General features: G+C 40.2%; 1 protein-coding gene across 2 annotated transcripts in view; it reads right to left on the reverse strand.

Annotated features, from left to right (window-relative positions):
* Positions 1-23579, reverse strand: part of LOC105033279 (ABC transporter C family member 2) — an 83265-nt gene that overhangs the window by 27232 nt on the left and 32454 nt on the right. For both annotated transcript variants that reach the window (XM_010908014.4, XM_010908015.3), the window contains exons 14-23: positions 22214-22320; positions 22028-22121; positions 21709-21876; positions 15917-16057; positions 13866-14072; positions 13682-13780; positions 13357-13509; positions 11503-11894; positions 10046-10226; positions 9576-9899 (exon numbers count right to left, since the gene is read on the reverse strand). In XM_010908014.4, coding sequence (XP_010906316.1) covers positions 9576-9899; positions 10046-10226; positions 11503-11894; positions 13357-13509; positions 13682-13780; positions 13866-14072; positions 15917-16057; positions 21709-21876; positions 22028-22121; positions 22214-22320 — 1866 coding nt within the window. The remainder of the gene's footprint in view (positions 1-9575; positions 9900-10045; positions 10227-11502; positions 11895-13356; positions 13510-13681; positions 13781-13865; positions 14073-15916; positions 16058-21708; positions 21877-22027; positions 22122-22213; positions 22321-23579) is intronic.

Below are 23579 nucleotides of genomic sequence, written 5' to 3' on the forward strand. Positions count from 1 at the left end.
TGCGCCCCCACAGCCCTGTTAGGGACAAGAGGAGAACCTCGCCCTAACTTGAGCAAAGTCGAAGGCCCGACTCCCTTTAGACCGGATGGGGGGAGAGGCCCTGCAACGCCCATATGCGCCCCCACAGCCCTGTTAGGGACAGAAGGAGAACCTCGCCCTAACTTGAGCAAAGTCGAAGGCCCGATTCTCTTTAGACCGAATGGAGGGAGAGGCCCTGCAACGTCCATATGCGCCCCCACAGCCCTGTTAGGGATAGGAGGAGAACCTCGCCCTAACTTAAGCAAAGTCTAAGGCCCGATTCTCTTTAGACCGGATGGGGGGAGAGGCCCTGCAACGCCCATATGCGCCCCCACAGCCCTGTTAGGGACAGGAGGAGAACCTCGCCCTAACTTGAGCAAAGTCGAAGGTCTGGTTCCCTTTAGACAGGATGGGGGGAGGGGCCCAGCGCGCCCATGTGTGCCCCTACAGCTGTGTTAGGGACAAGAGGCGAATCTCACCCTAACCAGAGCTGAACCTCGTTACGACAGAAATAGGAAAAGAACCTCGCCCCGACATCAAGGTCTGGTCATTCAAGACCAGATGAGAAAAAGGAGGACCTTCCCCAGCGGCCCCTTCGTGATAAAACTCCGTCCGGACTCCTGCGGGAGCCGGACTTCGCCCTCGACTCTGATCATAAGAAGACTCCATCCGGACTCCTACGAGAACCGGACTCCATATCCGACCTCAACTGCAGGCAAGCTCCGTCCGGGCTCTTACGGGAGCCGGACTCCTCCAACTTCGGCTGTAGGCAAACTCCGTCCGGACTCCTACGGGAGCCGAGCTTCGTCCTCAACTTCAACTGCTGGTAAGCTTCGTCCGGACTCCTACGGGAGCTGGACTTCGCCCCTGACTTTAATTGCAGAAAGACTCCGCCCGGACCCCTACGAGAGCCGGGTCTCATCCCCGACTCCGACTGCAGACAGACCTCGGGCGGACTCCGCCCACAACTCCGACTACCGGTAGACTCCGCCCGGACTCCTACGGGAGCCGGGCTCCATCACCAACTTCAACTGCTGGTAAGCTTCGTCCGGACTCCTACGAGAGCCGGACTTCGTCCCTGACCTTGATTGCAGGCGGATTTCGACCGGACTCCTATGGAGGCCAGATCTCGTCCCCGACTCCAGCCACAGGCAGACTTCGCCCGGACTCCTACAGGAGCCGGGCTCCGTCCTCGACCCCGACTGCGGAAAGGCTTCGCCCGGGTTCCTACGGGGGCTGGGCTCCGCCCGCGACTTCACCTACGGGTAAACTTTGTCCGAACTCCTACGGGAGCCGGACTTCGCCCCGACTTCGCTCACGGGAGCCGAACTCCCGTAGCCCCACCAAGAGCGGAGGGAAAAATTCAAAAAAAAAAAAGAAGAGAAGAGGAAAGAGAGGAAAAAGAAGAGGTAAAGAGAAGGGAATACAACCGCAACAATGGTAAAGAAAGCAAGTTCGGCAGACAACAATTCGACGCAATGCGCAAACGAGGTAACAAAATCTCCTTCTCATTCCTTGATGTACGTTACAAGTCTCGGAGGGCCAAAAAAATAAAACATTATTACAAGACTTGAAAGGGACACATCGGAGGCTACTTCGGGATGTAGACTTCTCTTCCCGGTTCTATCCTTCCCAGCAGCATTTTCCAGCACGTGTGACAAGCCTCTCGGCTCTCGCCCCCCGTCTCGTTTCGCTCCACCTCCGAAATCCCAACCCTAGGGGGAAAAGGATGGGATAGATTCCAGGGGGCAGCAAGGGCAATGGCAGCGGCGACGACGACCTGTTTCAAGAAGAACCAGAGTTACCCCGGAGGCAGCAATGGCGCCGGAGATATGCGCCATCATCGGATGCTCCATGACAACCACCGTCCTAGGCGTTCTGGCAAGGTCGGCATGCGCTATTTCCACCGTCCCCGCAGCAAGTTCTGCTGCCCCGCCGTCGGCACCGACCGCTTCTGGTCCCTCGGCCCCGACGGCATCAAGGATCCCGCCACGGCTTGTGACGAAAACTCTGCCCCCTTGACCGGTGTTGCCCCGTTCGGCTACTCCGAGGTTCTCGGGCGGAACGTCCTCACTGGTTGTCCCCGTTATTAAATCCCTGTTGTTGAAGGAATTCTCCCTTGAACCCTCTTTAAGAAGGCGGGAACCCTCAGCGGCAGTTCGACGATCGGAGAATTCGCAGACTGCCGTTCTACTCCTTATACCCTTCTTAGCCTGCGGCATCATCTGGAGATTGGCCTCCGGAGCGGAGGCCCGTGCAGGGGGACCCCGTGGAGAGATCCGAGGGACTGGAAGCAGCGGAGAGCCGGCGGAGAGGGCAAGGACCAGCGCGAGGGACGCTCGGAGCCGGAAGGGGCACCGATGGAGTGGCTGAGTGGCTAAGCTCTCAGGCGAAGGAAAGTTGTCGTCCCTCAGGCGAAGTGAAGCCTCTGGAGGAGGGGTGGGGGCTTAAATAGGCGACGGAGCCTGGCGCAATTATGGTGGCAGGTGTCCCTAGGCCAACCAATGCTCGCCGTGTGTCCCACTCACCGCGACCTAGGGTTGACCGTTCGCAGACTTTCATGGCGTGACACTTGGGATCACGCCCTGGTGGGGGTTCCGAAAAAACCCTTCGGGTCACCTTAATCGGGAAAAAGGCTTCAGCACGCGCATTAAATGCCAAAATATCTGAGAACGATCGCGCGCGGACATCGAGGGAAGAACTTCGGCCGTGACAATCTTTCTGTACTTCATTCGGAATTCGAACTCGGAAGTAGGGGGACTGGTGTTGGATAAAAAATACCCCCCAACTGAAGTTCGTGATGGGAGTGACCCTCCGAGGACCCAACTGACTCTCGACCTCCAACATCTCTTCCAACCTCCTGGGTGGCCGAGCCTCCGCCACACTCTCAAGTTTTGCCGACGGACAGGACCCCGCCAGCGTCGACCGGATTCTTCGCGACGTCCGGACTCCTACGGGAGCCGGACCTCGCCCATGACTTCACCCGCAGGCTCCTCCCGGGCTCCTACGGGAGCCGGACTCCGCCCACGACTCCAGCTGTAGGTAAACTTCGTTCGGACTCCGCCCACGACTCCAGCTGCAGGTAAACTTCGTCCGGACTCCTACGGGAGCCGGACTTCGTCCCTGACTCTAATTGCAGGTAAACTTCGTCCGGACTCCTACGGGAGCCGGACCTCGCCCATCACTTCACCCGCAGTCTCCTCCCGGGCTCTTACGGGAGCCGGACTCCGCCCACGACTCCAGCTGCAGGTAAACTTCGTCCGGACTCCTACGGGAGCCGGACTCCACCCACGACCCCAGCTGCAGGTAAACTTCGTCCGAACTCCTACGGGAGCCAGACTTCGTCCCTGACTCTAATTGCGGTAAACTTCGTCCGGACTCCTACGGGAGCCGGACCTCGCCCATGACTTCACCCGCAGGCTCCTCCCGGGCTCCTACGGGAGTCGGACTCCGCCCACGACTCCAGCTGCAGGTAAACTTCGTCCGGACTCCTACGGGAGCCGGACTTCGTCCCTGACTCCAATTGCAGGTAGACTTCGTCCGGGCTCCTACGGGAGCCGGACTTCACTACCAATTCCAAATTGCAGGTAGACTTCGTCCGAACTCCTACGGGAGCCAGACCTCGTCTCCAGCCCCAGCTGCGGAAAGACTCCGTCCGAGCTCCTGTGGGGGCCAGACTTCATTCCCGACTTCAACTGAAAGAAGACTCCGTCCGAACTCCTGCGAGAGCCGGACTCCAGGCTCCTCTCAGATGGATAGTTAGCCACCTCTCTCCAGTTACAGACTTCAACCGAACTTCAACCGACAAGTCTAGACTCCTCGGCAGGCCGTAGTAACGGCCGCGATTCTGCTCCACTCCCTTCGGCGAATCCTACGCGGCTCCATTACTCCCTATGGCGGATCCTACGTGGCTCCATTACTCCCGGGCAGGCCGCAGTAACGGCCACAGTACTGCTCCACTTCCTGCGATGGATACCGCGCGATTCTTCCACCCCCTGGCAAGTCGCGACAACGGACGCCGCTCCACTCCCTGCGACAGACTCCACGTAGCGCGCTTCGATGATAGCCACAGGTCTATTCCACTACTCTTCGCAACAAACTCCGCCTGACCCTGGGCAGCCCACGACCAGACAGTTACAGATGTCGCTATCAGCTTACAGCCTCCTACGCCTATAAAAGGGGACCCCAGATACGTTATTCTATAAGCTCTCGTTTTTACCTAGAAACTCTGCTAAAATTTCCGTTCGAGCACTCCATTCTTGTTGAGGCAGAAAACTGACTTGAGCGTCGGAGGGTCTTGCCGGAGCAACCCCACCTCCGGTTTAGACTTCTTTTGCAGGTCCCGGCGGCGACTGCGACTCCCTCGACTCCAGCTTCTCCGGCGCAAGCGAATTTTTGCACCAACAGCCTCCTTGAGAGAAAAGCCTACATTAGATGTTTGTCAGTATTGAGTGGCAGGAAAGTAAATATGCAAAGATTGACCCTATATTTGAACCATCCTATTACAATGCGGTACATGGTACGATATGGTAAGGCTCGATATACCGTGTCGATACGATGCGGCACCACATATTGATACGATACAATACGTCCTGTACAGTATGGTACCAACTATGGCAAATCTTGATGCAAAGAGCTTGATGATGAGGTAGATATTTTGGCAGCAAGCTGAAAAAAATGGTAAAAGCTATCAAGCCATTATATGAAGTGCTTCAAGTCGTAGACATTGAGAGGTTCCCTCAAGCTTCCTGTATCATATAATGGAGAAGGCAAAGACTCAAATCAAGAAGGCAGATCCAAAGCAAGACTAGCAGTACATCGATATCGAGCAGTGGGACTCCAATAGGGGTAGAAAGTTGCATCTAGTAGGTAAGCAAGAATATTGAATTTTTGACTATTTTTGTATTTGTAAATATTATACTAAATTAATTGCAATCTCTGTTGGCAGCTTACTACCCGATCTCGAGGTTTCAATACACTATACCTGAAATTGATATGGACAAGAAGCTTCTGGCCATCCTGCACAATGTGAATTACAAAATAGAGCCTGATCCAAAAGTTATGGCTCTATGTCTACAAGAAGTTAACTTAAGCGACATGCATAAGTTAACTCATCTTCAATGCATTAACATATTATAACATGCCTCTTTTCTACAAATGAAAATGTTTGAGGACCCCGACAACTTTGGAGTCTTAGCAGTAAGAAATCTATGAATCCAGGTTGGTTACATATCAACTATAACTATTACCTAATATTTTATAATTACTAATATGATACTATCTTATATGTAATTCTTTTCAAATGCTTGGATATAATATTTTTTTATGCTTTTGTAGCTGAATGGTGGATTTATTTTTGGTCTATCAACGAAAATCTTAGGCAGCTAACCATCCAAATCCTCCCAGATAGTCTCCTCGAGTGGCTATGAGCACAATTTGGTCACCTTTATCCTTATCCATAGCAAGCAGAAGAATTATCTAACACAAATGCCTCAACAACATCATATATGCCCACTACAATTTGGTATTAAGACTGAACTGCAATGAAGAGGAAGTGAAGCTAAAATACATAGATCCACTCCATAATGATGTTGTTCAAAATGAGAAGGATCCCATGATCTGATGGCTTGTGGCCAACAGCAAAGCTCAATGAGCCAAGATCGCCTTCACGACCAACCAGTTTCATAACCACGGAGGCTACGATGGAAACTAAGCAATGGACAAAAAGTAACATTCCATGCTTCATCCAGCCAATCAGCCAAAAGGGTTAGTAGGGAGTCGATAGTCATAAAGCTCCATGTTTCAGACATCCTCCTAGGGATATGACAGAAAAATGCTTAAACGACGGCACCATGCTACCTACTCCACTCAGATAGAAGGGCACTGTCCATCCTCTTAACGTAACCGAGCAGAGAGACATACAAAGGGAAAGCAAGCAGCTACTCAATGCAGCTCTGCAGCCTCAATGGAAATAGTAGAGGAGTCCCTTCACTCAAACTCAAAGACCAAGGAGAGCAGCGATAATTGTTTAGATGAACATAGACTTGATGGTCAGGGAGAGAATGGACATGAGACCATTGTTTATTAGACATAGCCCTAGACTGGTCTTCAATTCACCGATGAGTCCCAACTTACGTATGCCACACAAGATAGGGATCACAGTGCATGAGCTAGTAAAGCCCCCAAGAATATAATTGCACACAAGAAACGAGCTCCTGAAGATCGTTCAGAAAGACACAATGCAACTACAAATAACTTCACATATGGAGTAGGATCCATAAAAGTATCAGATTCCAAGTTGTATGCTGGATCCTATTACCCATAGCCATAGATAGCCTACAACCCATACGGATATGGATATAGTGTGTCTGAAGCATCATCTTCCAGTGGCTACTATCTTACGTAGCTTAGAGTACCTAATAAATCGGCTTTTACTACTAGCATTTTCAGATGAGCATCTCGACAACTGTATTATCAAATAGACAATGCTTCCTAGAGTCAGAACTTTACTACGAGATCCGAGACCTATTATGACTCGGGACGCTTATTTTATACAATGACCATAGGGGATTACAAAGCCATGTAGTTTAAGGGTGGTTAGATGTGCCCCATGATTATATTAATGATTTTACAAGAGACATCAATACTTACTAAATTTTAAATGTTGGTATATATGTTGTACTTTAACTACATCTAATTGATTGTATATTTTGTATCTCACTAATTTTCTTTACAAATATTCTGCTTGATCTATTTTAATTGCATTTAATAATATAATAATAGTCTATTTAGGATCAAGAAGCATTATTTAAGGTGTATCGGATGATAAAAACATCAAATTAGGATCTTAACCCTAATAAAACCAAGAAAAGATATTAAAAAACATCAAATTATAGTTAAAATCATTCAAACAAAATAAAAAACATTGATTACATCTCATTAAATATTAAAAAATAAAAATAAAAAAGATGTACCGATCTGATGACCAGGACACCATGGTATACCATGTCAATATGGTAACAAACCATGGCTAACCGGCACGGGTACCAATACCGGTTCAACATACCTTAATCCAAAAGATGTTTTGTTTAGCTTTAGTTGATGTTGCACATTCTAGACACACTCGTCTCCTATTATATACACGATTATGCATACTTTATTCACAAGTTAGGGATTGAAAATATATTTCAAACAAAACCAAGAACTGGGAATAAATATTTTGTCAGCTATCAACACTCCTCAATAATTAATTATACATATAATAAGGACTAGAACTTAATCTGTCCAATTTAAATATATACAATCACAATTCGCAACTGTTCGTCTACTGCCTCTTTTTAACCCATATGCACCACACAGTATCAAGCCACTCCTTAACCCCGCACTCTTTCCCCTTTCCCTTTATTATATCCATTGGGCTACACCATGACCTCCATCTTCTCTGAATATGTCAACCACCAATCTCCTCCATTATTCATCTACTAGCTACCTAGTCTACCCAACCGAGTAGTATCCACCTTAAAACATCATTCCAAGGGTATGCCCTGCAACCCTTCCTCAAACTTCTCTCCCCTATCCCCCTTCCCTCCATTTCCTTGGCCTCTCAGATTTGTTCAAGACATCTGCCTCTTTCTTCCCCTTCTCTATTTTTGCTCTTGATTTAACAAAAGGATATAGTATACAACTAAACATTTTATAGGATTGTTTGGCAAAGAAAGAACACATTAAAGAAAATATCAACTAAAATAATAAATTATTTATTCAATGTTCAATGACAAATGAGGATCAAAACTGAATCTAATAAAGAAGTTGAAAGTTGAAACCAAATCCAATCTCAATTATCTTCTTCAGATATTGCTTTGATCTGCCTCATTTCCACCCAAAGATTAGAATCCCTAATTAGGATGTAAAGGACACAAAAAGAATGACCAGAAAAACAAGGCTAAACTAAAATCAACATAGTGCTGCTAAAGTAAGATCAAATATCAAAACAAGATTTGCAGTCTAAGTACCGGACCCTGTATTGTTTGATTACAGATATGGGTCAAGTGGGGTTGGTACAGCACACCCCCGTACTGACACATGGTAGATAGTACAGCGCCGGATGTGAGACAGCATCTCTATTGTGGGTCAGTTCGGTACCCTGTCAAGCCCTTATGCCATAAGGCAACTTATTGGATCAACACAGTTGGGCAGTATAGTTCCGTACAAAAACCTTGTTTTGGAACACCCTTCATGTTATACAAAAGCCTTCTTTTTCTTCTTGCAAGCAATTTAATCTAAGAAGTTAAAAATGAAGCACCAACTTGCAAGTAAACAATGATAAATTGAAGTGGGCACTTAACACCTGATCATTGGATTGACTGGCATTTTTTATTTTTAGTCCTGACATAGCATGTTGTATTTAGTCTGGCCTACGGTCAGGCCTATTTTTGCACATCATTGTACCTATTTTCCACACAGTTACACATGGCTGAGGGATAAAATATAACACAGCCATACAAATCAAGGGCTAGGAGTAGTTTTTTAGTCAACAGTGACTAAACATAAATGGCAGTCAATCCAGAGGGCAGACCTCAATTTTCCCATTTGGGAACTGGATGAAAAATACAATTTGGTTAAGTTGTGATGGATTCGTTAGTATATCATAACTAGATTGTAACAATGTCACAGCAAGGCAGGTCTAATAAGGAAACCTTATCAGATTCAAATTAGACCAATAAAGTTAAAAGGATAAGAAAGCTGGGAAACAAAGGTGAAAATATATTTAAAAATAATGTATATTAGAACAATCAAAATGTAGGTAAGCAAGCTGATTCAATGTAAAATCAACCATCTCATAGAATGACCAATCAGTAGAACAGAGAAATTTAGGATCTGCATATACAGAGCATAAAATAATGGAAAATTGAGAATGTTACTATGGTAACATGTGGTAAATATTAGAGGAAAGCCTCACATAAGGCTCTCATATTTCTGGAAGGATAAGAAAACATATGGACAGAAAAAAAAAAACATTCAAAAGCATCTGTACATTTTATTAATAAATTGCTTAAACTAAGAATCTATAATTTTTAAGAAAAGGTGGCCAGGTAGGACTCAGAAATCCAGCTGAACAACGTATGTATATTGTTTTCCATCATCACAGCTGAAGTTGATGATAGGAAAACATAGTCAGCCATCATTAAGTGCAGAACTGCAAAACCTAGTTTATCTGGGGGTTTCCCCATGCTTTGCATATCAAACAACTTGAGATGTCAAAAGAATCACATATCCCTAGAACAAAAAGTTCAGAAATGCACTTCTTAACTCTAATAACCAGTACTCTTGGTATTACAAGAAGAAAGACCCTGATATGTCATAACATGTCAGGCATTTAGCAACCAGCAGCAACAGTGTCATGTAATACTGACTGGGCACACTAATCTAAGAAACATTGTATATATCAGAAGAAAAAAATGTCTGTTGAACAGGTTAACAAGCAAATGAATAGTGTTGCATCTTTATCATAAATTAACAAAAAAAGGGGACCTTCTAGTTGAAATGAAATATTGTACCTGATAGTACAAATAGGCTGCATAGAACAAGATCAGAAGTGGCAGTATGGCCCAGAGAGATATGGTGCTCACAATGCCTATGAGAACAAATGTCGAACAGAGCTGCGAGAATTGTGCCATAAACATATTTACAAAGACAGCAACGTTGCGATCAATATCACCTAAATCTTTTGCAAATCTATTGATTATCCGTCCAAGTGGATTGGTATGGAAGAAAACCATTGGAGCTCTTAAGATAGAGTGAAGCATGGCTTCATGCAGCCTCTTAGCAGCATAGAGACTTGAGATGATCAACCAATAAGAGTTTGTTAATGTCACAAGTACCTAAAAGAGTCAAAACACGAGATTTTTTTCAGAGTAACAGCCAGAAAGCTTTTATATGCTGCTGAAACTGCATCCTATCTGAAACTGTTGACAAGTTTTTCTAACAAGAACTCAAAACAGTATGAGTTCAACAACTTGTATAATACCTGCCCAAAAGAAATAACCGCATATATCATATTGTAGAAACCAGACCCATGGCTCTTTGGGGAGCTCTGATCCGTCCAGACACTCAACCATGTGCTACTTGAGACCCTGAGAACTTCAGTCAAGATATAGCAAAAAAAGAGTACGATAACCACCCAGAGTCCACCCAATGCATTTTTGTATCTGGCAAAAAGCAGTATCAAGTGAATAATCTTATGTAACAACATCAACCACATAAAATCTAAAATGGCAGAACAGAGAAATATACAATATAACACGTGATCAACATATGAAAGAGTCCTGGTGTAAAATAGTTTGCTAATAATTATAAATATTTCCAGCTAAATTTTAATGCTCCATTCAAAGGCAGAATTCATAAATTAGAAAACATTTTAACATACAGTACTAAATATTCAAAAGAATTCCACATTCCCAAGCATAAGCCAGGCAACATCAATTTCAGAAATTTTTTAGATGAATTAACAAGAAGCCTAATACATTGACATTTACAAAATATGGTGACGGCAGCAGCAGCAGCAGCGAAACATACACGCATCAAGAGGAGATTGGCTGTGGAGCATAACTCAGGCAAAGGCTCCACTTGCAGTTTTGGGCAAGAAACTGTGATCAAATGTCAACCTAACACCAACCCTCCTAGTTTAGCCAGCAATTCCTGGCTTATGTTAGTTGGACAGGTGGGTGAGTTAATGGGTGGGGTTCGGGACCATGCACAATAGTAGTGTACCTGCACATGAATGTTTGTTGACAGCACAGATGATAAAATACAATGTTATATACGCAAATATAACTTGGTGGAGATCCATAGCAATAACCTCAATCAAACTGATGATTTGGTCAAATGCCAAAAACTTGCAAAACCAGCAAGTAGTCAAGATAAAACTATTTTAAAGTGTTATTACTTTGAAAATGAAAAGGGAGATCTCTTTTGTTGGAAGGACGTATGCTAGAATTTCTACAAGGATGTTCCAAGGCAACATGGTTGAACAAATTTAAGAAGTCAACTCAGTGGGTGCAGCCAAAGCTTCAAGATCTAAAGCTTTCATGATTCAAATAGAAAATCTCAGAACATGCTATGCACATGATTATTCTTATATCATCCTCAGCACGAAGAATGCATGCAAGCATGGTAGGGATAGCTGTGATCTTCCAATTTTATTAATTCATTTTGCTATTCTTATTATTTGACACATACACACTAGCTTTTGGACATGTACTTCCCTTGTTTCTCATTAGGAGTAAGAATTGGATTATGTATGCATATATTTTATATAATATGCAGATTTTTAAAGCAGGGTGGGGACACACAGATTAACAAATGCATATCAGTGCAGAGTTTTCATTTAATAGTATAACAGAAATGTTGTTAAGAAATTCTACTAAGAGAAAAAACAATTATAGTTCTTACACTTAAAATTGAGACATTAGCAACATTTTTTACCTTGCAAGTACCCTCAAGCTGACAACACCAGTTTCTCGTTCCTCCTGTTTGATAAGAACAGACTTTCCCTCTTTTAGTTTTGATTTTTTCTCACTCTTCAACGGGCCACTCTCTGTCTTTATCATGTCACCATTTTCAGCAGATTTTGTGGTCTCTTGACCAAGGCCTTCAGCTTGTTCCTCTTCTGTCTGTTCCTCCATTTTCCCAGCATTTTCCATTAATTTCTGAAAGAGCACTCCATTACTACTAAGTTCTTCATAGGTACCCTCCTCTTTCACCATACCTTCATGAACCAGGATAATCCAGTCCACATTTCTCAGAAAATGTAGCTGATTGGTGACAAGCACTCTGGTTTTATGTCTCAGTTGATCCTTGATACAATTATCAAAAACCTGGATAAACAATAGATCATGCAGATCAAAATAAAGCAAATGAAACATTAATGCAGAACTTCCAAGGTAAGGAAGCAATTTTGAAGCACTAAAGCAGAGGGGAGCACTGGTGACATGCCGCTATGATACCTTGTATGGCACAAGGTAAATACCTAGGGGAATGGGCCTACTATACCATAGTGCAGTCAGTTCTTCAAACCTTGTAAGCAGGTTTATATGCCAATAAATGATAAGAGGACTCAGATGTAAGGATCTGGGTTCATTTGAAAGACTGCCGGAAATTTTTGTTGTTTGTTCAGTTTCATGTAAGGAAGATAAAGGTGAACTTTAAACTCAATTTCTGCACTCCATGCACAAGTTATTTCATACTCAATTTGAAAAATAATCTCTTTACACACCATCAACCCTAATTCAAAGGATCCAATATAATGAACCTAATTGATCTGGATCCTCCACAAGATGCTCCTCACAGCAACTGCAAATGCTAGTTTACTTGAACTTGACAGGAACAGGAAATAGGAATACTAGGAATTCTTGTTCTGGCAACATAGCCATATGTGTGCATGCTTGTTCAGATCTGCACTACTTGCATTTGTGAGGTGATTCAGTCGTGAGAATATTTTCCCAAATCAACTTTTCATAAGAATGGGAAATATCCAAAGTCAGGATAAGCTCAAGCAAATATTTCTGCAAGGTGAGCACTATTTAACAAAGTACAAAAAATTAGTTCTATGGAAATACTAGACAAAATTGTGCATTGTCCTATACCCTCAAGCAGATCTGCAGACTTCTTAACAACTGGTGTGTTCACATTGTTGCATATTCCATGATTTATTATTCTAGAGCGACCAATCATAGATGATTTAAAGGATAACATACAAACGGTTGCTGTAAAAGCTTTAGAAAAGCAGAAAAAAAATTATTTCACATAAATACTAGAAAAAAATAGCGCATATTCTTTTATCATTTGGCAGCTCCACAGGTTTTTAAGAATGAGTGGTATCAGTTTGTTCACATATTCTGCTTGACTTGAATGTAGAGTTAAAATCCATTTGTAACGAAACTTTGGAATTGTCCATCCATCTGGGTCAGCTTTATGCTCTCATAAGTCCAATTACCGACTCCCAACTTGACATCAATCAACTAAATTGGGGCCTACTTCCTAGCAACAGCAACCCCAAGTGAGAGAGTGGTTTGCCATAAAACCTAAAAAGCCTGTTGGCTAGTATGAAGAATTATTTTTTTTGTTGACCCTCGCAGGGCATCAATGTCATCTAAAAGCTAAGTTGTGCTTTTGGCACAGGTTGCCACCAATATGCAAAGCTCAATCTATGTTGGGTAATCAAACAAGTGACGCGGGATCTGAGCCATGTTTCTCTTATACAGGGAAGAAACAATTCAAGGCAAGAATAATCAGAGATATGACAAACATATAACTCATAACAACTGGGACTGAGATTACCTGCCGACCGACATGAGCATCTAGTGCACTCAAAGGATCATCAAATATATATACATCTGAGTCCGAGTATACTGCCCTTGCCATGGAAACTCTTTGCTTTTGCCCACCACTAATATTCACTCCCCTTTCTCCAATCTCTGTGAGATCACCTCCCTGATATCACATGTGAAAGATGGAAAAATTGACACTCAACAAAAAACAAAAACTGATAACAGTTCAACCATAAATGTAATTCACGAAAATTTATAAGCAAATAAAACGAGGGTGTGACTAGATAAATCTAAGAAGCAGATATATTGTCAACATCTGCAACTTGTATACTCACTGGAAGCAAATCAATGTCATGTTGTAATGCTGTTACTTCAATTGTCCTCTCATAGCGTGATGGTTGAAAGGGAGATCCAAACAATATGTTGTCACGTACCTATGTTGCACAGAGAAAAGTGTCAACAATAATTACCGAATGTTACTTTGATGAAGAAGAGACACTTAGAGAAACTTGAGCTCACAGTAGCATTGAAAATCCATGAAACTTGAGGTACATAGGCAACAGTTCCTCGAATTTCAACAAATGTGTTTGTTTCTGGCAGTGGTTGTAATTCGCCAAGCATTGCTGATATTAGAGATGTTTTTCCTTCCCCCGTGCTTCCAACAATTGCAACTAAGCTACCAACTGGTATATCCAAATTGATATTTGATAATGTGGGCCTCTCTGCCTGCAATGGCTTGCAACGTCACATATCCAGTAGTTTCCAGTAAAAGAAAAGATGTACATCTTAAAAGGCAGATATTCAAGCAAAAGAATGACAGATGAAATTCTGCCCGTACAAAACTACCAAGGAATTATTCTAACTAGCTGATTATTTACTTTTAAACAACATAAAAGTTTGAAGCTCATCAATGCATTTTCATTTTGAAAGCTGGCAAGGAAATGGACTCTGCATGCAAGCAAAAGAGACATACCCACAAACAACTACCAAGCAAACTTACAAGGAGCAGAATCAATCTTGTTTATCAGCACCACAAAAGGGTTAAATCTAGCATGCTTTTTCTTTTTTTCTTTTTTTGGTGGTTTTGTTTTGTGGGGGGGGGGGGTGGTGCACTGGCTGTTGATAGGGATCTCAATGTTCTTTTACAATTTTATGTTTCCCTAGAAGAAATTTGTAGGAAAGGAGGTGTAGTAGGTGTCAAGCAACAAAGGGAGAACTAGACACAAATTTGTAGTAAAAGCTGAAACTTTGTCAGCCTTTAGAGAACGAAATAAAATAACAAAGGATCAAACCTTCACCAACCAAGGGTCAGTTCAGTATGCGCAAACCCAAGGACTGCATTGATAAAGGTTATTGATGGGTACCCACCCATTGGTATGCCCTAACATCCTTTGTCCAGGCTTTTTTGGCCTCCCAACATTGCTTTAGGATTTCTTATCATATTTTGTAGTTCAAATGCTATGTTTTTACAAGGTGGATGTAAGTATCAAGCTTACTACCCTAGTTATGGTTTCCTATCTATGTTGAAGTCAGAAATATGCATATTTATCACAGAAATGATGTATCAACTACCTGAATTACAGAAAAAACATATCGATGTTAAGATTAGCTTTTGCAAAACAATTAGATTACTAGAGATGATAAATCTACATAGAAGGGGCATACTAACAATTACAACAATTGATTGATGTACACTAAAAGGATCTAGAAATTTTAGAGATTTTTTATAGAAGGGGTAGAAGTGCAAATATAATTACCTAACACTAAAAGTATAATTTTTTGAAATTAAAAAATTTAATATATTCACAAGTAAATCATAAATTGCTATTAAATTCAAAGAACAAATAGAAAATTGTAATTGCAAACCAAATATGATATCTAACTCAAAAAACAGTACATAATTAGCTTGGACTTCATGTATATTTTTTAAATTATAAAGGTTTTGAATATTTTATAAAAATTAATTCAGTAATGAACTTTAAAGTTTAAATTATCATAAAATTATCTTAAATTGATAGCTTTGGTAGATCAGCTCTATACATACATCATTAAAAAACAATGCAAATGTAAGTATTTCGTGGGGTTAATTTTAAATTTATTTAACTTGGGGTCAATGCAGCACACCTATATTCACATCATTATTTGTGAAAATTTGGTAGCATGCGCACATCACAAGTGCAAACATGCTACCAATTTTTTTCAAAATTTTACAAATTTATTATTTAAAAAAAACAAAAAAAAATCTATCAAATTGTAGAATAAACCATTACCTACATCATATCAAAAAGTGCATCCAAACAAACATTGTTTGATTGGATTAATTCCAGATTGAACAGATTTTTTTAGTCTACGTTCTAGGGCCACCCCAAAACAAGGTGATGACTGCTTGCAAAGTATAATAAAGTTTGCATTCCTTGTCAGCTAAAAAGTTCTTTTGGGAAAAAAGTATTTGTTAAGAAGGTCATGGCATCATATATGCTCTTCAAGGACTAATGCCAAGAAGAACCCATCACGAGAAAGAGTGTCCAAAATGGCTAAAATGAATAAAAAGGTGAAATATGAAGATAAACCTTTGACTCCCAAGAAAAATATCCATTCTTAATTGAGATGGCCGGAAGCTTTGGGTCGATTGGTGGATTCAGCGTCAGTACTCTCTCTTCTGATAAGAACAACTCCTCTAGACGTTTCAATGATACATTTGCATTCACAACCTGCCAAAAATGAACAAATAAATAAAGCATAGTTAGACTCCTACATGATTGCTAGAATAACTGCAAGTGCGTTATGCACCAAAACTAAGCAGATATGCCTGAAGCAAACTATTTTTAAAGCTTCTAAATGCTATGGTCAACCAGAATTCCAACAATTCATAAAGTACCAAGGCAATAGACACCTGGCATCCGTGCTCTAGTGTCTACTGCAGTTTTATGATGTTGTAGTTCCTAAATGGTGAAGATAGATAATGCAAAGGCCACAAAAAAGCACGTATTAACAAGGACCAAGCTCACACCAGGAAAAGCATTGATATGTTTAAAGGACTTGTCAGACAAAAGGTAGCAATAATACCATCAAAAAGTTATTTCTATTTCATAAATAGCCACATAATTATTTGCTTTATAAGTAGTAATAATAATATGCCGATTCATATATATAGGATAAAAAAGATTTGTGTGACACTGCGTTACTTCGACTCATTAGTCCGAGCCCAAAAAGATAAGTCACAGTATCAATGAGTCAACTTGTGTAAGACTCGTTATGTACACACTGGACATGCAAATTCCATCTCTTGCATCATCATAAAGAGTCTGATTCTTTCCACTCAAAATCTGAATTGTAAATTGACAAATTAGACAAGGATAAAGGAAAATGCAGTGAGGCTAGCAAGGGGGGGAGGGGCAAAGATAGGTTTTCCGCTAGCACGACTTCTTGGTCAAGGTCAGGGATGGTGATCAATCTGGTAATATGGCTGGTTTGTAAGGATTGGAATGGGCCTACATGCTAAAAGAGACAAGAAAGCAAAAGGAGAGGGAGAGAAAGGAGGAAGCTAGGAAAGAATGAGGGGAGGGAGAAAAAAGGGGAAGCATAGATAATGGGAAAATCAATTTGGACATCAGCAAGTGTTGTGCTGCTTGTAGTCCCGCTCGGCCTGCTCAAGCCCAGTCTTTCAGGTGGGCTTAGGCCAAACAAATTAGCCCCAGCAGGCTAGCCGGGGCTTTGGAAAATAGACCCATTTAACAACCAGGCTAGGCTCGTTCTTGGGGATTAAAGCCCAACCCATGCCCGACCCGGCCCAAATTTTTATTTTTCTTGTATTATTTGGTTACATTTGATATATTTGTAGATTTAATTGATGATTATTATTGATATGTGAACTTAATGGGATAAGAGAAATGTTTTAGTTTGTTGGCAATGTTTGATTATGCAAACTTAGTATTTTTTTAAAATATTTTTAAGTACTATAGTAATTTTCTAAGATTAAAAAAAATCATAAAGCCCGAGGCTCAGCCCAAAGCCCAAGTAAGGGCAGCTTGGGCTTGGAAGAGAGGCTTGAAGGCCTAGTCGGGCCATATGCGGCTCTAAGTAAATTGTGTTGACCTTTATTCTATATTTGATTAGAGTCATGGGAGGGTAGATGGATGGGATTGAAAAGATGGATGGCCTCCATCCATCGTTTGATTCAAAAAATTACAGGAAGGATAGATGAAAAAAGAAGGATTGCCCACCGACTTAGGCTCACCAATTCGCATGCTCCCAAATTGAGAGAATGAAGGATGAATGGAGCATTGAAGGATGGACTTTTGCATTGACAAAATTATTCCTCATTTTTTTTGATAAAACTATAATACTTTTTCACTTTTTCATTCATATTATCTATATATATTTTTAATATATACTATTAAATTTTATTAATCATTATTTTAATTTTAGTATATGATTTCCAGAATTATAATTAAATAATGAGATTACCATCGATTTCTCTATTTATGTTTGCTATTTTTTAATTAACTATTTGTATAATATTAATTAACTATTTGAACTAAATTATAAATTAATTAGTTATTTATATAATTAATTCATTAATAATTAATTTACAAAATCATGTATTAAATTAAATATTTATATAATTTTTTATATAATTATAGATTATAAAGATTATAAGTTTATATATTGTTTAATTTTTTAATATAAATAAGTGTTATAAATTGATGATGATAATATTTTTATCAAAGAATAGTTTAGTAAAAATGCTATACAAATATCATCCATCGTTCCTCTAATTCCTCCTATTCCAAACAAAGGAATGAATCATTTTCACTCATTCTTCCATGTTTCACCAAACATATGAGACAATGGATTCTTCCATCCATCCTTCAATCCATCTTTCATACCAAACAGAGGGTTACGCAAAACCCAGCCTGGCCCGACCTATGCACAAGTCTAGCCAGTAGTAGTCAGGCTTCTTAAATTTTGACTTGTTATCAACTAAAAAATCTCAATGACATATTAATTAAGCAGATGCGATGCTTCCAAAATATTTTATTTTGAATTAAAAAATATTATATATCAGCTATGTAATATATATATATATTATTTTATTTGTTACTAATAATCTTTTCGGGTACAACCATCAAATCTATTGTTGTTGGGAACAGATCCTATTGCTTCTGAAGCAATCCAAATGACAATTAAATTGAAAACTATTTGTCTCGATAATAACCTAGTTTTCTATAAAGTACCATGGGAAAGGTACTCTTAACCTACCTCATTGAAATCTCGAAGGCAATCTTGGCTTTTAAAATGGAAAAACTCTTCTTTTTCCAAAGCAATTTAATGCCATAAATTCTTATGTCTAAGAAATCCCTTCCTTCTTTTTACAACATTTAATAATTCATATCCTCATGTCTTGTCATATCTTCTAAAGATTATTTTATTTCTATAAACAAATAAAATAATCGCACATGCTATTAGCCACCTAGAACATGATATGATAATACCAACATTTTTATAATATAAGATATAAATAATTAATAGGAAGTTGAAAATTGAAACCAAGATTGTAATCATCATGGTAATATACTTCATTTGCCTACTACTAAATTTGGAGTTTAGGCTTAAGAACAGAAATATCTATGTCATGCCAATAATAAAGAAGATAGAGCACTTCAATAATTTTAGTTTCTCTACGACAAATTTATTAAATTTATTTATAAATATTTTCCATGTATCCTCCAATCTCATGTTTTTTCTCTTGCTGAACCAGACACTTTGGGGGCATATTCTTGTTTGATTCTTGTGTCCATGTCATGCAACATCTTGCTTCCAGGATAACTGGTAAATTCCACAACCCATTAACATGACGATAAAAGGATTCATGTACTTTATAAACAGAAAGCAAATCAAAATCTAACATCATGATTTTTAAGGTTTGATGCAACATGGAAAAGGGAATATCATATTGACAAACATTGGAATCATGGTTTCAGACAGAACACAATCCAACAAATGAATAAGGACTATCAATGTCAATCAACAATCAACATCATCAATTTCAGTACCACTGGCATGCTAGTCAGTGGCCAGGCAGCAAGAACCACGCCATGCAGGAAAGAAGGGAAAAAACATTGCAAATCCCTTTTCTAATAACAAATTTTTAAAAAAAAAAATGATTCAGTGGGTGCTGTGCCGATGCTGTGCCAATTCAATGTGGGCTCAAAATAGTGCATGCCAGCTGGCATGAAGCCATGAACTAGCACAGATAAGCACAGAAACTTTTCACAAATATTATGGATGGCAGCATAGTGCTGACTATAGTAGGTAGAAACATTGCATCACTCGGGATGGTTGGAATTCATCAGAGGAGAGAGAGGTTATAAATTCTAAAAGTTAGATATTGAGTTCTAACCAGCCAATTAGATCCAAGGGAAGCCAAGTCATGGTTTATTAAGAAGGCCCCATAACAAGGATCCAATGACTTGGCTCATGAGGCACTGGAACTGCATTAGTTTTTAAATTCAACGTTAATACAAACCTTTGTAATATAGGAGTATTTGATGTTCCTTATTTGGCAAGAAGTTTTTGATTAGGTGCATTTGACATGGTAGAAGCCATGTATTTGGAGGATATCCTAGATACTGATAGTTTATTTTCAAAATCTAGAACTATAGAAGACAGCCAGATGTCAAATGTAAGAGCAGGACAGTTTTACTTTGAATTATTGATCACTAAGTATATAAGAATCACAAGTTTACAACTGACTGGTTATGAGATGAAAACTATCCGTAAGTATGTTTTGGATTGTTTTAACAATGTTATGAGCAAGGTTTTACATCCGAACGGGACAGGGCGTCCCGGCTGTCCCAGCCCATTCCTCTGAGAAAACGCAACCACGATGGGGTCGAGACTCCGAAATCGATCCATGTAGGGAGAGAAGAAGAAACGGGAAAGAAAGAAACAAAGATGAAGAAAGAAAAAAGGTGAAAGGAAAGAAGAAGAAAAAAATTGAAAGAAAGAAAGGGAGGAAGAAGAAAAAAAAGGAAAGAAGAGAGTAAAGAAAGAGAAAAAAGAAGAAAAAGAAAAAAGAAAAGAACTGATAAGAAAAGAAAAGAAAAACGAAAGGAAGATAGAAAAAAAGAAGAAATGAAGGAAAGAAAGAAAAAAATAAGGGGAGAGACGCATCAGATATTTATTGGGACAGTTGTCAAGATAGGATGGGACAGCGGGGCATCCCGTTTCATGGAGATACTGGGATACTTCTATCCCACGGGATTTAAAACTTCAGTTATGAATTTTTAATATAAGAAAATTTAGTGTCAAAAAGTCCAATTTAGTATGAGTAGCATTGGGGGAGTCCTCGTGCTGTTAGTTACTGTGATGAAGTGGAGTAAGGATCTTCAAATATGGGGATCATGAGGATCTGAACATTGTTGATGTGACAAAGTGGAGTAAGGATCTTCAAATATGGGGATCCATGAAGATCGGAACATTGTGAGTTAACAGGACTCATCTTTGCACTCAGATCAAATAGGCCAGCCACACAATACTTGGCAGCGAGAAATTAAAATTGGGAATGGAGGTGGAGTCCTTACTATGAGTACTCCAATCTTTTGAAGAAAAATAAAATTTTTGCAAGTATTCCTTATTAGCTCTTCTTGTTACCATCTACTTCTTTCACAATTGGTTTTCCTACCATGCGCTGCATCACAAATTCATCGGTATCGGGAACTAGAATGGGAGAAAACCCAGCCAAAATCATGTGAGGGTGGGACAAATGAGACAAACATGGAACCAAGTGACATACTAAGCTATTGAGAAAGGTTACTTAAACTGCAGATCATTTGAAGCTAGCGGTTTCACAAAATATGCATATCTGACATAACGGAAAGAAATCATCCCAAAATTCACTGGCAGGAAAGGTTCTTCAGTTGCACCTTGTTATGTGGTATTCTGCAATTGCTAATCCAATAATATCTTCCTTACAAGACTGAGTTTCCTTGCTCATAATGAAAGTTACTAGGTACAAAAAGCCAAAAGTCAATCAATCATTTGAGAGATATGGTGCCAATCTAGCTAAGCCCAACTAGCGAGCTCATGTCAGACATACAGACAGACAGATTATATATATATATATATATATATATAAGGTCAGCCTGCAAAAACCCCTTAAAAGCCCAGATTGTGGAAAATATAAATGTATAATTACTAAATTCAATTTCTCAATAACAAGAACTCATATTATTTCAAGCTTCAAGCAACCAAAAATAGTTTGCTATAGTTTTATAATCGCAGAAACAGTCCAACTGGGTTTATCATAATCTTTTTTCCAAGAAAAACACAACAAAGAAATGAGGAGAGAGTACTATACCTGAGTTACCACATTAGGGAGCATGAACAGTGGAAACCTTAACACTGAAAATAGTGAAAGTGATGTAAATGCTTTTGCGGGTGTCAGATCCCCTCCAAGTAAAGAGTACATCCCAAATGACACAACTGTAACAACAACTGGTATGCTGTTCAGCATAAAAGTATTCAACTGCAAAACATAGCAGTAAGCCATAAACAGTATGGTAACTATATTGTTCAAAAAAACAAAAAGAAAAAGAAATAAGCGATAAGATCAACATTGCCAAGTTTTGATTCTATCATTCCATTACAAGCATTAAAAACAATATCTTTAGGCTTACTGCTGCTAATAGCTGAGCCCTACGGAACCATGAAAGCTCATCATTGCGAATGCTCAGCACTTTTGAATGGAAACTTTGCTCCCATGCATAACATCTGCAGCATAAAAAAATTAAGAGCAATCACTCACTCCAAAATTAAGTTAAAAAAACAAATGCAGAGCAGGTCACAGTCAAATTGCAGCATACTTCACAGTATCCATTGCAGCCAATATCTCATTCATAAGACCAATGCGCTTGTCAGTACGTTGCAGGGCCTCCTTTGACAGTTTCTGCATCTTGCTTATTACAAATGTCTGATGCCACAAAAAGAACCAAAAATCAGAAACTAAAAGAATATAATTCAGGGTTGTTCATAAATATGAAGAACTGAAACAATATAATGTAGGTTGTCTATAAATCTGTAGGAAATTGTATTCAGAGACTGAGGATAATTGTCTAGAAAAAGAAAATGGCTCGTTACTGATCATTCTAAATATATGACAAGGTGCAGACTCAAGATAGTAAGGTTAACCAAACCAGCCAGTTCGAGGCATACCAAACTAGACCAGTGGGTTACCGACATGGTTTGAGACTTCGATTTGGCATATAAGGCTCATCCAGTCTAGTCGTTTCATCTCCCCTCTACCTCGCTGCATTCACTATGAATCGGAATGTCTTGCTCTACTACACTTCGCCCCTAAAACCCTAATCCCCTCCATCAAGGCCCATCAAGTAAATCTCCCTCTCCCTACCACTCGTCCCCTAGATGATGACGATGAGGGCTATTCGAGGCCTCTCCATCCCTTCCTCTCCCTCTGTCCCTCTCTCCCTCTCTCTCTCTCTCCACCTTGATGACAATGATGAGGGTTGTTTAAGCCCTCCCTCTCTCTCTCTTTTTCTTCTTCTCTCTCTTTCTCCCTCTCCCCATCCCTCTCCAGCACTCCCTATTTCAGTACATGCCGGAACGGCATGATATGGACTTAGACCATACTGAACCGATCGCCAACCTATACGATCTCCAATACCAGTTCGATGAACCTTGCTAGAATATAAATATCAGTTACCTACCTTCTCATTCTAGCATAACACTATTAATTATTTCTTACTTGTATAAAATCAGGATTTGGTCCATGTGTTTAAGTTAAAATCTCAAATAAATATAAAGAAATTGGCAAACAAAAGCAAGACAAAATGAACTCAAAATTGAATCCTATGAAAATGAAAAAAGTTCCTCTTGAGAACAAGGTTCAACATATCAAGTGTTAAACCCATATCAACCAAGGGTGTGCATGGCATGCACTATCTTATGCCTGATATCGACAAAGGGTATCAATAAATATACTTTGATACCACCGTTATGCCCTTGGTATAGCCTATTTTAGCCACCGATTTTTGTCTTTTCTTATTTTTAGAGTAAATTACAGAAATCCTCTTGAAATTTACATTCATTACACTTACACCCAATGGTTTATATCTCATGCGATGGGGGTGTCCCGATATCTTTATGGAATAAGATGTCCCGCTATCCCCTCTCGTCCTAGTGGTACTCTCGATCATGCATCGCAATAAATAT

Source organism: Elaeis guineensis, chromosome 5 (genome assembly GCF_000442705.2).
Source record: "Elaeis guineensis isolate ETL-2024a chromosome 5, EG11, whole genome shotgun sequence".
Taxonomy (NCBI): domain Eukaryota; kingdom Viridiplantae; phylum Streptophyta; class Magnoliopsida; order Arecales; family Arecaceae; genus Elaeis; species Elaeis guineensis.